The sequence below is a fragment of the Malaclemys terrapin genome, chromosome 19, assembly GCF_027887155.1.
Source record: "Malaclemys terrapin pileata isolate rMalTer1 chromosome 19, rMalTer1.hap1, whole genome shotgun sequence".
Classification (NCBI taxonomy): domain Eukaryota; kingdom Metazoa; phylum Chordata; order Testudines; family Emydidae; genus Malaclemys; species Malaclemys terrapin.
The window spans coordinates 19,593,696-19,612,090 of record NC_071523.1 but is presented as its reverse complement, the minus strand read 5'-3'; the positions used below and the strand labels follow the sequence as shown (position 1 = coordinate 19,612,090).

At 42.4% G+C, this 18,395-nt stretch overlaps 2 protein-coding genes across 4 annotated transcripts in view; one reads left to right on the top strand and one right to left on the bottom strand.

Annotated features, from left to right (window-relative positions):
• Positions 1 to 553: 553 nt before the first annotated feature.
• TPRG1L (tumor protein p63 regulated 1 like) lies at positions 554 to 7,891 on the bottom strand. 2 transcript variants are annotated; one of them, XM_054008847.1, is made up of 6 exons: positions 7,627 to 7,891; positions 6,371 to 6,462; positions 4,331 to 4,507; positions 3,235 to 3,388; positions 2,884 to 3,029; positions 2,050 to 2,170 (listed from the first exon to the last, which is right to left on the bottom strand). In XM_054008847.1, the coding sequence occupies exons 1-6, from the start codon at positions 7,822 to 7,824 to the stop codon at positions 2,146 to 2,148; spliced, it is 792 nt and encodes a 263-aa protein (XP_053864822.1). In that variant the 5' UTR covers positions 7,825 to 7,891; the 3' UTR covers positions 2,050 to 2,145. The 2 variants fall into 2 exon arrangements, with proteins under 2 accessions (XP_053864821.1, XP_053864822.1); XM_054008846.1 differs by lacking the exon at positions 2,884 to 3,029 and having other exon boundaries at positions 554 to 2,170.
• Positions 7,892 to 16,725: 8,834 nt separating this feature from the next.
• MEGF6 (multiple EGF like domains 6) overlaps positions 16,726 to 18,395 on the top strand; it is a 251,091-nt gene continuing 249,421 nt past the window's right edge. Inside the window, exon 1 of one of the 2 annotated variants that reach the window (XM_054008952.1) lies at positions 16,726 to 17,588. In XM_054008952.1, coding sequence (XP_053864927.1) covers positions 17,503 to 17,588 — 86 coding nt within the window. In that variant the 5' untranslated portion in view covers positions 16,726 to 17,502. The remainder of the gene's footprint in view (positions 17,589 to 18,395) is intronic. The other variant, XM_054008951.1, reaches the window with a different exon arrangement.

Here is an 18,395-nt window from a genome sequence, read left to right as displayed (position 1 = left end):
GTTCTGACAAGGCAGTTATTTTATTATCATTTTAGCCATGAATAAGTGTTGAAGTCATCAAGTACAACTGTGTGAGAACCAGTTTTCTTTACCAACTAAAATGTTAAGCTGGTATCATATCAGAACCTGAACAGTCTTCCTCTAAATTAGAGGATTGTGTAGAATAGCATTTGAAAAAAGGAGAGATGAGATTCTTACCCCATGAGTCTCCTCCTCACTCACACCTGCTTTAGTTGTGGGAGGAGATCAGCATAGGGGAGAGGATTCACATAAGCTGTTTTAAAGAGACTTAATCACAGAAATATGGAGTATCAAATTGGATGGAATGGAAGGTGTGTGTAATAATTCCATAACAATTGGGGAAGAAGAGGTAATCCATCTTGGTCAACACCAGATGCTTCAAAGGAAGGTACAATAGATGCCCCAATAAATTAATTACTACAGATTTTTTTCTACTCTGAGTTTATGCTTGGTTTATGACCTAAAGCATGAGGGTTTATATTCCTGCTTTTACAACATCTAGTGTTCTACCAACTAAAAACCAGAGAACAAAGATGGTTAAACTTATCTTTACTGCAAGATTAACAAATGCTAGACACTGGTGTCTTAGAAAAGAGCCCATATTGACAAGAACATGCAGCTGGTTGCATTCCAGAGACATTCAAAAAGAACATACATAGTTTATTTCAAGTTAAAAGGTAAAATTTAACATACCACTTCCACTGCTGCACAGCATATCACTAACATGTTGAGGGGCAGAGAAATGCTTCTGCTAAAGTTATATATTAAGATGGGCTGTGTAAAGGATTCATCTACAGTGAAACTTGTCACAGTAATCTCATGCTGTAGTTCTGTTCAGTATCTTTGTATACTGCTGCATTTAAAGTTAGCTGTACTACTGAATTTACTTTCTACAAACTTAAATGGAAGATTACATAAGACTGAACACAATACTATGACTAAAGCTTCCCCTCTCTCCAACAACTACATGGCCACATAGGTTACAAAAACCTTACATTGGTGCTATTCTAATCTGGTCTATGTATTACTAAATGAAAACACAACACAAAATACACTTTTGCTAAGGAAATATAAAGCTACTCAAAGTAGAATTCCCTTTAATTATAAAACTACCATTCCCATGTTGCATTAAAAGTAACTTCATAGGAAGGCAAAGATATCCTTTAATTGTCTGAAATTTTTGGCTATTCTATTTAAGATATTTCTTTAATAGATGGCTGCAAAGAGAAGCCTTAAATAAGGTAAACCTGCAAATTATACAGATTTGATAGCTATTTAAAAGAGACCAGTGACATTACTCAAACAACCCTTCAACTTACAAAGTAATTGTTCAATTCCACTGGTTAGGAGAAGGCATAACACTCTAGTTTTGACCGAATTAGCTGTCTTTGCTAAAGAATGACAGTTCTTTAAAAATTCGTAACACTGAATTAAATTCCTGAGATTACCGTAGTCTAGACATTAGTACCTTCTTAGCCAATATAAAATCAGTCTCAACTGCACATGAAATAATTTCATTGCAATTGAATCCTTATGTAAATATAGCTATAAGGCATGAACATGCACCGTATCTACAGTGGATATTGATATGAAATATTTGTCACAGATAAGTCACACTTAGTAAGGAAAGACCTTTAGCTAGACATGTAAGAGGAAATATCATTGCTCACTAGACTTGCATACAAATAGTGACAGTAAGTTAAATCCAGGTACTCTAAGAAAGCAACTACCCTGTGACCACCTGAACTCAATACCTGACTTAGCCATCTATGAGCTTCATAACAGTAGTGACTGTTCTGTGGAAGTCATTCATTCTGCAACTAACAAATCCCTTTTATCCAACATTTTATTCATTTTTGTTCTTTTCTGCCATGTACTGAGTTCTCCCAACTCTTTCCCCATGGTACTAATCTCAAATCACTTTCCCTTTTTAAGTGGATTGATTACAATGAATTTAAAATCCAATTTTGCCTCTTGTCATCGAGTAGCCAAGCTTGGCCTCATTGTTGATGAAAGACATCAATCCCACGTAAGTTTCAATAAGAAGAGGACGCTCCAGCACTAGTACTCCATTGGCCCTCCCTGGCAACGGACACTCTTTATGGGCCTTCTTCACAGCTTGGATTAATTGAGTCTTAAAGTTTTCCAACTAAGGGGGGAAAAAAAACATTTTAAATAGACCTGCTCTACTTTTGACAATCAGCTTAATGTTTTCCCATTATTTGAAAAGCTGTTGCTAGTTTGCTTACAAAGGCAAAATTATACATAACAGCTACTGCTGCTGAAATAGAAGATTAGACATGTATATAAAGTTATAATTGTTATACACAAGACTACATACATCCTATAATAAATTCCACATGCTAGCATTTACTGATGCAAGTACACCTCTACCCCTATATAACGCTGTCCTCAGGAGCCAAAACCGCATTATATCGAACTTGCTTTGCTCCGCCGGAGTGCGCAGCCCCGCCCTCCCGGAGCACTGCTTTACTGCGTTATAGCTGAATTTCTGTTATATCAGGTCACGTTATATCGGGGTAGAGGTGCAGTTTCAAATGAGAACATGCTTTCCTAAATGAGACGTTTGCATAAAGATCATCTGTAACAGTAATTTTTATAATATTAAATGCTTAGCTCTACAATTGTGTCCACAGCCGATTGTCTTAGGATAAATAAACTTTCACCTGAAGGGCTCTTTTACAAAAAAAAAAAAAGCCACTGAAATACATGTGTGCATAGGAGGGGTATATATTTTGTAACTACACATAATTTATTAGGATTCTTCTAGAATTGCAAAGTACAAATACTCTAGGTAAAGCCTAGACCTCTTCCCAGGAAAGAAGGTTGATAAAACTCTACCTGTTTAAGGAAATGTTTTCCTCTTTCAGCTTCAGGTTTTTTGGAAATTTGGAAATCATTGCAACCTCTTTCACTATATGAACATGATTTGAAGAGTCAACAAGACTTGCCTGACTTCTAGCAATAGGCAAGCAGCAGCAACCCTGCTGAAATAGATGGAGAGCATAGAAAAAGCTTGGCCAGTCTCCTTACATTTATTCTCTGCTTCCATCATAAGAATTTTACCTTCTTTTGAAAGTGACTTTAAGAACTGAATCCAGCTTAAATCATTGATGTGATTTATACCTAATAGAGTATGGAAATCTATTTGATATAAGTCTGTATATCTAACATTATAAAAAACTTCCTTACTTGGCAAAGGGATGCAATCTTCTCATCAGCATTTGCCATTGGATGTTCCGTAAAAGTAGCATAGGGCACATTTGTGGACCATGGATTCCATCGGTTTATGAAGGATGCACGGCTTTGCTTATCCCATTGAATTCGAATACCAATGCCTTCTCGCCTACCAAATTTGAAGACACCACATATTTGATAGAGTAGGCCTTGAAGCTCTTTACAGAGCGGGTTAATTTGCTTTTTTGGAAACATTTCTGAACACCTTAATGAAAACTAAAGTCCATTTTAGAATTTTAACGTTTTTCTTGGATCGTAATAAGTCTCTAAAAATCAGCATAGTTTACAATAAACACCTTGAAAATCAGTTATTTATACCAGCTCACAAATTAAGTAAAGATTGTTTAAATGACAAGTTGTATGAAAGATTAAGTTTATTAAAATTAAACATGAGTCTTCCACATTTATAAAAAGCAACAGAGGGTCCTGTGGCACCTTTGAGACTAACAGAAGTATTGGGAGCATAAGCTTTCGTGGGTAAGAACCTCTCTTCTTGCATCTGAAGAACGACCTCACTTCTTCAGATGCAAGAAGAGAGGTTCTTACCCACGAAAGCTTATGCTCCCAATACTTCTGTTAGTCTCAAAGGTGCCACAGGACCCTCTGTTGCTTTTTACCGATTCAGACTAACACGGCTACCCCTCTGATACTTTCCACATTTATATTCATGCAGCCTAATACCCTAGACCATATACTAGGATGTAAGACTAATACTCAACATAATCAGATTTACTTACAAGTTTCTAATATAAATGCTAACACTGAACAATTAAAATTACTGGACTGCTTACAAAGACATTCCCCAAAATAAAGTATAGTCCATGTTCTAAAAAATATTTCAGGAGTAAACTGTTTTCAGTATAAATGGTAACGGTTTTAAAAATTTTGCTTCCCTGCTGATCAACCATTCTTTAATTACAGCAAAATCAAAAACCTTTACTAATACAAATAAATGGAAAGGCTATCAAACTTGATATATGGCTAATGATAGACTAATAGCCTTAACATTAGCAGTATCATTAGAAACTAAAAAATCAAAATCAAAACTTACTTATTCAGTGATTTAGGTGGGAACTCAAATTCTCCAACAGAAATGGTGTCAATTGCACTGAGTGATATTCTAGTAACCTGCTGGCACTGCAAGCTGATGAAGTCATATTTACAGATCAGAAGGGACCAGTCAGTGATAAGAACCAGACGCTCCTTCTCATTGTTCCAGTGGTCAACTCTGGTAAGACAAACAGTAAACACTGGTAATCTTCTACCCTTCTTGTAGTAGTTTGACTAAAACAGGGGTAGGCAACCTATGGCTCGTGTGCCGAAGGAGGCACACGAGCTGATTTTCAGTGGCACTCACACTACCTGGGTCCTGGCCACCAGTCCGGGGAGCTCTGCATTTTAATTTCATTTTAAATGAAGCTTCTTAAACATTTTAAAAACCTTATTTACTTTACATGCAATAGTTAGTTATATATTATAGACTTGTAGAAAGAGACCTTCTAAAAACACTAAAATGTATTCCTGGCATGCGAAACCTTAAATTAGAGTAAATAAATGAAGACTCAGCACACCACTTTTGAAAGGTTGCCGACCCCTGGACTAAAACATGTAGTAGTTTGACTAATACAGTAGCAACTGAGAATTATTTAAGCAACAGCAGTATTGTTCTGTAGAAAATTAAAATAATGGTGATGCTGTATTTCCCATTCATTCCTATTTTTATATAGGATTGACAATCTGAAAGCATGTTTCAAATACACAGAATATAGGAAACTACTAACAGTTTTAAAGATTAAGGAAAAAGCTTCAGATGAATATATAATCAGTTTGTAATGTTTTAATGCTTACACAAATCAAGAAGTAGCACAAATCTACACCTTTACAAAGAAGGCCAACAAATTCTAATACAGCTTACTGTTTTGCTGGAAATACCAGTGACCATAGGCCATGTTTCTATATGCATAGGGGAAACAATTGCCTCCAGTACATCAGTGCCTCTCCATTTCTGGCTCTTTAGTACTTAACTATTGTAGCAGTCAAGTAGACTATGGCTTTCACCCTTAATCGCCACTGAGGGGGCACTGACTCTTTAGAGGATTCAAAACAGTGCATTAAAATGCAGCTTTAATAGATGGTAGAGTTTGTGTTATTTTCAGAGAAAACAAAATTTTGTATGATGCTTTAAAAAGAGGCACTGTTAAAGTAAAGCTGATTAGACCAAAACTGCTCGCCTTTAAAAAAAAATTTAAATAAAAAAATTAAAAGAAAGTCCTAATTCATAGGCTGAGTAGCCAACCAAAGCATGCCTGAACTGCAGCTACTTACATCTTATCTTCTGCCAGTTCAGATCTTACTAGCAGTCACAGGATTGAAATTGACAACTTTCCTTTCTCTGTGAAGTGCCCGGAGCTGAGGAACCCTGGAGCTAAGCACAGAGCTATGTTTTGGTCCCTCCCAACAGAGTTTAGGAGCAATATGGGATATTAAAATATAGGCTGCAATAATTTGTTTAATAGGATATGGGGCTAATTTTGGAGTCTTACCAAGATTGAGAGTCCCTTTCATTCAAACAATTAATGGCTTGGGCTTTTGATAAAGCCAAGTCTATTATATATTCTATTCCAGTACTAAGACACAAGGTGGGTGAGCTAATATCTTTTATTGGGTACAACTATACTGCATTCCAGAACTAAGACATTTACCAGGTTTAAACTGATCAAAAAAAGCAAGTGGATAAATGAAGCAATTGTATTTATAAATAAATCAGATGGTGGACTAACTGAGGAGAGTTCTGGATATACTGGCAAACATGGGATTTTAAGTGATTTGTAAAAGCATTTTACAAACACAGTCAATACATCAATATATAAAACATGCAGTAAAAAGAACTTGGTTTTAAGATAAATGTTGCTGGATCAACTGTATACTAAAGACATGATTTTGTCAGATTTCACAAGAAAGCTTTACTCCAAATACTTGTGAGGTTTCACACAGCTAGCAAGAGCATTTTTAATAAGTGTGCAGATCCAGGAGAAAAATCTTATCCTGAAAAGCTGAGAAGTTCCATTTGTCTATTAGTACTGTTACTTACTCCGTTAGCAACCACACACTTTGTACCTCTCCATCTTCAGTGGGCATCACAACAACACGAATCTCATTTACTGCCTGCTCTATAGTTCCAGGCTAAATCAAAGAGAGAATCAGGTTTTATATTTCTCTATTTACATATTAATGTTTAAAACTGCTTGACAGAGTCATGCTGTTCTACATTTTAGGAGGTATTGAAACTGAGTTACTCTATAGCTCCTATCTACCAGGACCAGCATTACAGATCTGAGAGGCAAAGACCCAACAGATTATTGTAATCATCTAGGTGGGGGTCAGGTGGGTGCTCCCTATTGTCTCCACCTGGCCTCTCTGTATCTCAAGCAATAGGACCTCCACCACTGCCTTTAAAGGATTTGATATTCTAACTGGCCTCTCACTAACCAGTCTGGCATGACCACTTCTTGCCCCTGTCAACAGAACAAATGCTACATTTACCTTCCTTTTTGTGGTCTGGGTTCCCAAACCCCATTCTCAGAGATTGGGCTAAACTCTGGCAGGGGGCTCTGGGAATTAGAAAAATGAGAAAGTAACTACTTTCTCGAATTCCTTAAGAGCCCAGTGCATGATTTGCACACGCTGGAGAAAGCTATGGCATGAAAGCAGATCACTGCAGTCACTCTTGGGAACAAGGGCTCCGATTGCTGGAGGGGGATGGAGAAGAAATAGACGAGCATAATTTACAGCACGAGGAACCGTGGAGGAGAAAAGGAGCCCAGGTATTTAAAACGTTCCGGGGCCTTCCCCCCGCCTCTCCGCAGAGGCGAACAGCGGGGCCTGGGCCTGGGGGGGCTGGTTTTTCTCAGTGAAACCGAACGGGGTGTTCTAAACAAACACCATTGAGTGCAGCAAACCCCTCCCCGGCTGCGCCTGTCCCCAGAGGCGGCGGCCGCCCAGGGGAGGCGCACGAAGCCCAGAGGCGGCGGTGGCGGCCGCCCCGGGGGAGGCGCACGAAGCCCAGAGGCGGCGGCCGGCCCCGGGGGAGGCGCACAACGCCCAGAGGCGGCGGTGGCGGCCGGCCCCGGGGGAGGCGCACGAAGCCCAGAGGCGGCGGCCGGCCCCGGGGGAGGCGCACAACGCCCAGAGGCGGCGGTGGCGGCCGGCCCCGGGGGAGGCGCACGAAGCCCAGCGCTGCTGGGCCGACAAGCGAGCGGGCTCCTCGTTTTGCCCCCGCTCCCCCAACCCCTGGAAGGCCTCAGCCGGGGCAGGGCGCCCGGCTCTAGGCCCGGGCCCGGCCCGCACCCGGAACACGAAGTACTCCTTGAGGCGGCCGCCCCGGGTCGGGTTGCGGACGCTGAGGGGCCGCAGGGTCTGGCGGGGCGGCAGCGAGTCCCCGGGCGGGCTGAAGGGCACGTCGGCTTCGGCCGGCACCAGCAGCGCCGCCGCCCCGGCGGGGCCCCCGTCCGGGTCCCCCTCCTCCGCGTCCCGCAGCTGCAGCATCGCCCGCGGGCTCCGGCTGCCCGAGTGCCACAGCCCGGCGCCGCCTTCCGCCCCGCCCGCAGCCCGCTTCCGCCCCGCCCGCAGCCCGCTTCCGCTTCCGCTTCCGGCGCCGCGCTGGGGACCGGAGGAAGGGGGGGGGGAGGGGCGTTGGGGCTGCATCCGTAGTGTAGTCAAGGGAGCTGGATGGAGAATGTCCAGCTCCGTGAAATCGCAATGGAAAATGGGAAAGAATTTTCCCAGGCATGTTTCCCTGTCTAGCCAACAACAGTGTTCTGCCAGTGTCACCTCCATGTCATGGACCTGTGTTTCTGGTGTCAGTAATTTACAATGGAGACAGTCCCTGAGTGGGTCTGGGGAGTTCAGTAATTGCCCCGCCTTCTTTAATACACACGTGTAGCCCAACCCAACCCGGCAGGATGAAATGGGCTGGCTCAGATCAGGGTGATTTTGACCGGTTCCATTTAATGTACTTGAATTTGGTCTTTGGGCTCTTAACAAGTTGCCAATGAGTCTCTTGTCTGCACAGAAGGTGGGCACCCAAAGTACGGGAATAAAAGGTATCCCAAATGTCTGTGGATGTAAAGGGGTTTGGGTCTCAAATCTAGGATTTGTCCCTTTTCTCTGTCTCCTCATAATGGGGTCTATCAGTCAGTGCTGTGGGTTAGGCTGGGAGAGGAGGCATTGTAACCTGTTTGGAAAACAAACAACTGTTGAGAAAACAGTAAGTGTCATAAAAGCAATAAACAAACTCTACATGTAGGGACTGGAAAAGCATATCAGGAAAACTGCTTCTGACTCAGTGCCAGGCACATGATATTTTTTTTTAAAGCAATAGCTGGGTATGCAATTTTTACTGGCACATTTCCCAGTGTTCTTATCTATTTTCACATAACACACAGTCAACCTGTGGAACTCCTTGCCAGAGGATGTTGTGAAGACCAAGACGATAACAGGATTCAAAAAAGAACTAGATAAGTTCATGGAGGATTTGTCCATCAATAGCTATTAGCCAGGATGGGCAGGGATGGTCGCCCAGAATGGACGACAGGGGATGGATCACTTGATGATTACCTGTTTTGTTTATTCTCTCTGGAGCACCTGGCATTGGCCACTGTCAGAAGACAGGATCCTGGGCTAGATGAACCTTTGGTCTGACCCAGTATGGCTGTTCTTATGTTCCTGGTATAAATAAAAAGTGTTGTTTAAAACACAAAACTAAGAAAAATTTAGGCTGATGTGATCAAATTCCTGGGGCATATTTGCAGGGTGTGATTACAGAATATTGCTCACATCTAGAGACCCAGGCCCATATCCTAGGTATGTTGGCTCCTGACTTCTAAATATCTTTGGGAATCTGGGCCCAGGTCTAAAATTTACAGCCCGTAGCTATGTATGAATCATACTGGCATATACAGTACAATGCAATTTTATATTATGTAGGATCATTTATGTAGATTTTTGGGTAACATTTTCTTAAGTGCTTAAGGCACTCTGACTTAGGCTTCTGAGCATCTGTCTCTTGAAAATGGGACATAGGCTTCCAGATCACATAGGTACTTTTGAAAAATTTACACTTCATCTCAAAACACATTATTGAGTTGAATAAAATATAATAATAGAGGGAGAAGGAGAAATGAAAAGTCTAAAGGAGGGGAGTAAATAATGTTTTCAGATGAGATTTGAAGCATTGGAAAGCTGATGAGTCAGATCCATGAAGGTGGTTCCACATGGCAGGAGCTGCAGGGGAGAAAGTAATGGAGACAGAATTTAGAGGGATCAGGATTGAGACAAACTGACACTAGTACCAGGTTATTATGGGGGAGAAGTTGCCCATCTTGTTTTTTTTCCAGCCTGTATAGTTTTTAATAATGGCTCTCTGGAGCCCCCTGAAAGCACTAAATTCACTAAGAATTGTTTTTGAAATAAAATAAGAATAGGCTTTTCCTTTAAATTTGTTTTAATACACATTTATAAAGATACAAAAAATTCTCATCCTGTTTGAACATATGGGACCAGTTTTTCCAATCTTTGTTAAATTTGATCACATTTCTATCAGCAGATGGCAGTATAAATCATCACAACCATCCTGGAAATGCTGGATTCCTTGGCCAGGCCAAACCAAACCCTGCTTTTCTGTAAGTAACACTGTGAGATTACACTACTTACTGTGCTCCAGTGCTTATTTATTTTATCAATCTTGTTAATAAGCAATCAGATATGTATCAGTTAAAAAGCAGATATAAGTTAAGTCATACAATATATGTTGAGTCAAAACTGGAGGGAAAAGCATAACAAACTGAGAAATTATCAAATGACCATAAGTATAAATATTCCAGGAGACAAGAACATGGGAATAATGCTTACCGCTTATATAGCATGCTTCATCTATGCATCTTAAAGAGATTTACAAAGGTGGGTAAGTCTCACTGTTCTCATTTTACCAAGGAGTAAACACAGACAGAATAAGTGATTTGCCCAAGGTCACATAATGAGTCAATAGTAGAGTTTAAAGTCTAGCATGCTGTACACTGTACCATATTTCCTCTGTTTGATAGTCAAGATTAAATAGCTGGGTATCAAAGCAAGCAGATTTTTTTTCAGTTCCCTGTTTGCAGATTCTATATATACTGTTTATCAGCCCATATTGCAACTCTGTTACCACTTTCCAGAGTTACTATACTTGGTGCCAGAAGAGGCTATTTTTAGCAGACAATTGTGCTAGAAGACAGTAAAAACTGAAAACATATTCAAGAGACTTGACATACCATGTATTGGATTTCAGACATTCATCTTTCACACGTGTTTCCTAGGTTAAGTCCATTCTTGAAATCCTTACTTAACTCTTTATTTATGGAAGTACCCCGATAGTCTTCGCTATGTAGTCATAGGCTACTAACGTAAGGTTTGTAGAATTGGCCTCATGTTCAATAACATTAACTGCCCAAACCTTGGGTGTTTAAACCAGGGCTTTCTCCATCGTAGTGTCACCTTCTCTTCTCAGACAACCCTACAGGGTAGCCACACTGTGTGATAACCTTAACCATCAACCTACGTACACTACCTGGCATCTACGAAAATCAGTCTAGAGGCTATTCAGACTGCACCAGTTACATGATGTCTGAATTGGGAAGATAAACTTGCAGCTAGAATAATTTCTCTTTTGGTTCTTCCTCTCCTCTCCTCTGCCCTTGTGTCTGTCCACTGGGGGCCACTGTTCCTTTTTCATGTTTGGTGGAAATAACTGACTCCCTAAAGAAATGACTTCATTCTTATAAGCTGCTTGTACCTTCCAAATACACAAGAGGGAGCTACCTACTAAAAAGTATATAGTCCACAAACAGAACTTTGTCTCCATATTTTTATGTTGGGTTAGAGGGTAAATTGGTTTTGAGCATTGCAATTGCTGTCTCTCTTCATTTTTCACAACCCTAGGAGTAAAACATTTCTTGTACCTCATGTTCTCCAAAGCTTTGAATGTCTTTCCTTAGTCAAAAGGACAATTCAATTCTTTCCAGGCTCATGAAGGGATGGGACCCATGGCAAAGCGGAGGGAGTAAAGTTCAGACTTCATTAGGTTGTGGAATATCCAGCCAATGTTTTTTGTTAACCACTGAAATGTGATTCAACTCCAAAAAAGTGACTTTGTAAAAATGGCGCTTGCACAGAGTGGCTGGCCTCTTTAAGGGCTTATCGATCCAGCCCCACCTGTAACTGATCAGTTGCCTTCCAGTTGAGGTTGTGGGGTAGGTGTCATGTGATAACTTGAAGAGTACCATGCTCTGAGTTATAAAGTCAGTGTGATTTTGAAAATGAGATTTAGGCTCTTAAATCAGTTAAGCATTGCAGTGCTGAGCACAGCAATATCTAAATACCTTTAAAAACCAGGGCCCTAGTCTGTATAAAGGCTAGCAAGGGATCAGTTGAGCTAGAGAACCATAGGTGAAAGAACTCAGCTATTAAGTGACTCGCAGGTAGAAGGCCTGAAGAGTGAGAACTGGAGTCCCTATGACAGGGCAAGGTCCTAGAAGGGCTGAGAGGGGTGCGGGAAAAGCCTTTAGGAACTATAGCCCATGTTGGACAGGGGAAACTACTTTATTTTGGTGTTTTTGTTTATGTTTTCTCTTTAACCAATAAATTGTGCCCTGAGGCAAGGGCCTGAAAAGAGACTCTGAAGTGGCATTGATCCTTCCTGAGCTAGTGAGTTAACCAAGCAGTGTTCAGGCACCTTCTGCTCCTCAGATCTGTCTCGTTTGTATTCAGAATCAGAGCTGCTCTCTTCTGTGATTAAAATAAGGCTTCATTGCTTTCAACTCCCTTTAAACCTGCAGAACAGCACAGGTGAGAGTGAGCTGAAGTCTGTTTTTTGTGCTTCATCACCAGAATTGTTTACTAAGCACCAGTTGCAGGACTGTGATGCCCTGACCAGGTGCAGTTTCATAATGGTCTAATTTGTGCTCATTCACTCATAGGCCCTGATTCTGCAAACAGTTGGATGGTTAACTTTACTACCATTAATAGCTCTGCTGAAATGAACGGGACTACCCATGGTAATAAAATTAAACACCTTTAAATGGGACCTTAGTAAAGACAGTTTGGCAGCAAAGGTTTAACTGAGCACAGGCGGCTATGTCAGCATTGATAGAAAATCAGAAGACAGAAAATATATATATAAATCCATTTTATGTCCACACCTTGAATACTGTGTGCAGTTCTGGTCATCCCATTTCAGAAAAGATATATTAGAATGGGAAAAAGTACAGTGAAGGACAACAACAATGATTAGGGGTATGGAACAGCTTCCATAGGAGGAGAGATTAAAAAGACTGGGAATGTTCAACTTAGAAAAGAGATGACTAAGTGGGGATATGATAGACGACTATAAAATCATGAGTGGTTTGGAGAAAGTGAATAAGGAAGTGTTATTTACCCTTTCACATAACAAGAACTAGGGATCACCTAATGAAATTAATAGGCAGCAGGTTTAAAACAAACATAAGGGAGTACTTCTTCACACAACGCACAGTCACCCTGTGGAACTCATTGCCAGGGGATGTTGTGAAGGCCAAAAGTATAATTGGGTTAAAAAAATAATTAGATAAATTAATGGAGAATAGGCCCATCATTGGCTATTAGCCAAGATGATCAGGGATGCAAGCCCATGCTCTGTGTATCCCTAAGCCTCTGACTGCCAGAATCTGGGACTGGATGACAGGGGATGGATCACTTGCTAATTGGCGTGTTCTGTTTATTCCCTTTCAAGCATTTGCCACCAGCAACTGTCAGAAGGCAGGATACTTTTTAAGAGCAGGGTAGACAAACACCTGTCAGGGATGGTCCAGATAATACTTAGTCCTGCCATGAGTGCAGGGGACTGGACTAGATGACCTCTCGAGGTCCCTTCCAGTTCTATGATTCTATACTGGGCCAGATGGACCATTGGCCTGACCCAGTTTGGCCAATCTTATGTTCTTATTGGTGATGCAGAGGTTTTTCAGGGAAGATTTTTCATGAAGAATCTATTATACTGGTGATGCATGAGCCAGAAGGAACTGATATGAATTTCAGATCCCAGGTTGAGGTTATTGGCTTTGAGATTTGGAACATCTTTCTTCTTGTAAACTGAGCAAATTTGATCTGGAGTCCTTGAAAGACCAATGCAGAATTCCACAGTGCCATTTTAACAAAGTTATTTTTCAGATTTGAACAACACTTCAGAAATTAAATATGAAGATAATTTACAAAAGATACTCAGTAGAATTTACCTGCTGCTTACAAGAAGCAATTTTAGGATCTAAATAGTTTTACAATTTCCCTTTATTTCAAGAAATCAATGTAATTTCACACAAGGCTTCAGCGTGCTGAGAAGAAAACGAGTGCTTGAATTTCCTTATTACACTGACTTACACTCTGAAGTTTTAACAATAGAATTTTTACATAGCCACGACCCTTTTTTAAAACAGAAAATATCAACGTCCCAGCTGCTGGGCCAGACAGCTTCTTAGTTCCTAAGGGAGAATGTTACACACATAGCTGTAAAGGTGGTACATGGGACACTTATGAAAGGGTTCATGTGTAAAGCCAGCCATTTGCAGAAGTTCTTCCTTTTCCATCTTCTTCAACTGGATACATTTAGCTGTTAACAAAAGCAACTGTTATTTTTCTAACTTGCCCCTCGACTATTAATATGTTTCTCCAAATTCAGCAACGTGTGCAGTGCCACATGTCATCACCTTGCTCTTCCTGAGGCAGGAGCCCTGCATATTTTTATTTTCTAAGTGCCACTGCAAGCTTTATGCCTAGAAGAGCAGTAATAACAAGACCATGTATATAACAAATGCAAGTTGCATTCCTCAAAGACATAATTAGGGCGAGGAGCATTTCCCATGGGCCCCCATTTTCTTACCATAGCTGTACACTGGAATTCACACACCATGCACGAGAGAGTTTGAGTGTCAGGGTCATTCAGAAGCTTCTGCCCACTTGCTCACAAAAAGATTCTCTCTATCTTTACTGAAAGAGCTGGGTAACCCGTTGTTTCTCTGGAGAAGTATAGTTGGGTGGTGGGCAGTGTCTAGTGAAGCTGGTTTTGGTGTGAGTTCAATCCAGCAAATATAAACTCATCTCACATCACATTTCCATAAACTCTTTGGGGCAGGGACTGTCTCTTACAGTGTGTTCAGCACCTGGCCTAGTGGAGTTCCAGTCTTCCTCTGGGTGCATTCATTCCGAAGTCTGGTTTCTTTCACCTAGTCACGCAGGGCCAGTGCAACCCATTAGGCGGTCGCCTAGGGCGCTAGCATTTCGAGTCCTTTGGCGGCGACCGCGGCGGCCGGATCTTCGGCCGCCCTGGTCATTGTCATCGGCATTTAGGCGGAGGGGGCTGTGGCAGGGGGGCGCGGGGAGGGCCGCCTGCAGCAAGTAAGGGGGGGGGCGGCATGCAGGGGAACCGTTCCCCGCCCCAGCTCACCTCTGCTCAGCCTCCTCCACATAGCACTGCGCCCCGCTCTGCTTCTCTCCCTCCCGGGCTTGTGGCGCCAAACAGCTGATTGGTGTCACAAGCCTGGGGGGCGGGAGAAGTGGAGCGGCGACGGTGTGCTTGGGGAAGAGGCGGAGCAGAGGTGAGCTGGGGTGGGGAGCTGCTGCATGGCTCCCTGGGCCGGGGGGAGCTGCCTTGGGGGGAGCACCTCAGGGCGGGGGGGGGGAGCTGCCTTGGGGGTGGAGGGGATGCCTTAGGGCAGAGAGCTGCCACAGGGCTCGGGGTGGGAGGGCGCAAGGTGCAAGTTTCGCCTAGGGCGCGAAACATCCTTGCATCCTCCCTGTAGTCACGCACATTCCTGGATGCACTTCTGAACCAGCTGGGGCTGGAAGTCTCACTGGAACAGACTCTCCCTCTGTCTTCCTGCACTCCTCATTGCTCTCTCTCTCTCTCTCTCGTGCAGAAGGCCAGTCCTTTGCTGGGGACCAGTCTGTTCACCTCCCTCTCCCTCACTGATTCCCCGCCCCTTTTTGAAAGGCAGCTTTTGTCAGCCAGCTCCTCCCTTGGGTGTTTGTTACTGCAGCGCTTTCACGCTTCTTGTCTGCTCTCCCCACCTCCTCTTGTACCAGCCAATGCACCTCAGCCCCATCTGGTGGAACCATCTCTAGGGGCAAGCAGGGAGTTCGGTCTTTTTAGCCCATTTAATCCTCAGCCCATCTCCTGAGACTGACAACAACAGGGCAATTAATGCCACTTGTGATGCTTTTTTTTTTTTTTTGGATGGGGTGGGGAGTAACACTAGTCCAATTAGGAATTGTACTGAGACCTACCAACTTATTTCACACTGGCTAGTTAACAGTCATTGGATGGCAACACAATTTAGTCCCTAGTGAGCTGCGTTTGGTGGGAATCAACGAACTACAAGTCAGTGTTAATACGCCATTTCCTGAGCGAGTCCTACTCTCAAAACCATTCCAGACTAAATAGATAAAATGCGCTTGTGACTTTGAGTTAAACTTCATATTCGGGCCAAGCCAAAATGTCTAGTGCAGGTGGGGTATGTTTTCCACTTGCCAAGTATGAACTAAAATAAAAGTTCGAAAGACTGCTTGGCCACAGAGCAGTGTTTGAGGAAAATGAGAATGTGAGGTAGTGAGAAGCACGCTGAACAGGGACAGCAGAAGGCCGCTGTGTTTGTTTATTTGGATTTATACAATAATAAAACGGGACCTCTAGGCACCCCAGACACAAGTTACAAGGACAAAAATTAAATTAAATAACAGCCTTACCCCAGCAGAGGTCAACCCCCAATAAAACACAGCTTCCCTCTCCCACGCAGATCTAACCCCCATGAAACCCCACTGCTCATTTAGTTTTCTTTTGCAGGAGGGCAATTAACTAGGAGAGGGCAAATAACTAATTAGTCTTATCCCTTCTCTCCCCCACAGTTATTTTGGAATGATTTTTTTCCCTTGGATCCAGGTTTATGTATTATTTTAATTATAGTTTTAATCTTGCCCCACACCCCGTATGCACTTCAGTAAACAATGCACTAAATAACAGGATTTGTGAGCAAGGCACTTGCATACCTATTAACCCTCCAGCCATCAAAGTGTTCTTCCTGCCTGTCCCTGTCAGCCTTCACACACACACATCAGAATTTCTCTTGGAAGAGTTGTGAACTGCCTTATCTGTCCTAGATGTGCAGCAAAGCTTGGATCTCTGTGAATCTTTTAGACTGGTCTTTGGGGGCTGGAGGGATTGCATAGCTTTGGGATTTGGCAGTGGGTCCTGCAAAAGAATTGTCTTTTGATCAGCAAAATGAAATTATTCCTGCTACTCTTCTGCTGAGTTCCCCCCTCCCCTTCCTCTCCTCACAGTTGGGCACGGCTGGTGGGAGGGATTTCTGACTGTCAGCAAGAAAGAAACAAGAGAGCATGTGAATGAAAGGCAGACCTGGGAAAGGCAAGAAGAAAGTTTTGTTGGTCTGTAGTGCAGGGGATAGAAGAGCTGCTGCTTTCGAAGCAAGTGTGTGTAAGAGAGTCCTGCCAGGAGAAAGGTGGAGATTGATGGAGGGAGGATGACTTAGAGTGTGCAGTGAGGGTTAATGGAAATCTCTGCTCATTGCTGAAAGGGGCTGGGAATTTTGTGGGTCCCCAGGGAGGTGGTCTTCTCTGTGGGAGCTCCCATCCTCAGAGTTGGGTTATATATTGCCTTGTGAAGTGGATCAGGACACCAAACCAATCAAACCTACATGGGACTTTGCTGCTGGACTGAACCCAGATTTTGTAAGCCACCGGCACTTTGGATCTCATTAGAAAGCAAATGCCAGAAGGAAAAGCCACCTCAGCATACTTTAATACTAATAAGAGAAACTAAGGAGCCAGGTTTGGGTTTTGGAAAAGCTCTGTGACCACTGGCATTGTAATCACTTCCCTTGGATTGAAGATACAGGGAAACTGCCTGTAGGAGGAAAAGTCCGAGAGTGATAAATCTGCTCTTCCAGCGAACCCCAGCAAGAATCATCGTGTGTTCCCATAGTGTTGTTCTTTGTCAGCAAAGGAGAAACTGGCAAAGTCAGGAAGTAATCATGAGCATTTTTCTTTGAGGAAGAGACGCTTGCCAGCCTCTCACTTGGGAAGACTGTAAAACTTTCTAGGCACCCACCAGAGCCACCCTGGGAAGGGAAAGGAGCAGCAGCAATGGAGCTACACGTGTTGGTGCTATCATTCATTCTCACCCTGCCAGTGCCTTCGTTCACCTATAGGAACAAACTACAGCCCCTTATGTAAGTACTCAGCAAAGAGAATCACCAGCATTGGTCAGATCAGGTCAGCAAATATTTAAGGGAGAAGCTGTTATATGCAATTTTTAAAAAAGGTTCTTTTTGTTTTGTTTTGTTTTTTGTTTTCCCTGGTCACAAGTGTGCATAGAACAAAGGCAAACAGGGATTTGAAAAATATGGATGCTTCCCTTTGCCTGTAGGAGATGCTTAGATTTTTTTCATTGAGATGTAGGTAGTGTGTGAGCATGAAATGTAATTATATAGTTTGAAGACTGTTTTACTATGACTGCTGCTTTTATATTATCCTCTTTTCTATTTCTCTTTTCTTATCACATTCTTCTTTGTAGTCACCTTTTTTCCTCCTGCTCTTAATCTAGAGGCACTTAGCCCTGTATTTTTTAATGAAATGTTATAGCTTTAGTTTGGCATTAACTGTGTGGATCCTTTGGGAAAACTTCCTTACAAGTTTGGTATCCTGCCAGGAGAAGATCTCTCCATGCAGGGGGATCTCTCTGCTTTTCTTTGTAAATGAAACTAGTATTGTGCAATGAAGTAAATCCAAACCATCTTTGCCTTACATCAGTAACTCGGTTACTGGGGATGGAGGCGCTCCTGTTCAGTGGATGTGTTTTGGAAAATTATTGCAAAGATATCTTTCTTGCTTATGTAAAGAATTTCATATTATCTCCCAAGCAGTGCCTGTTAGGGATTGTTGGATCAGATACTGGAAATGAGATGTGTGCCAGTGTATTCAAGAAAAGAAAATGCCAGGGAATGGGAAGTGCTGAATTTAATTTAGCAACTTAATTC

What these genes read in the sequence shown, in the direction of transcription:
- TPRG1L (XM_054008846.1), bottom strand. Translation starts at nt 7,824, where the DNA reads ATGCTGCAGCTGCGGGACGCGGAGGAGGGGGACCCGGACGGGGGCCCC. An exon ending in AGGAGTACTTCGTGTTCCGG is followed by an intron (nt 6,463 to 7,626) that starts GTGCGGGCCGGG and finishes TCTTTGATTTAG; the next exon opens with CCTGGAACTATAGAGCAGGC. An exon ending in CCACCTAAATCACTGAATAA is followed by an intron (nt 3,389 to 4,330) that starts GTAAGTTTTGAT and finishes CAAATTTGGTAG; the next exon opens with GCGAGAAGGCATTGGTATTC.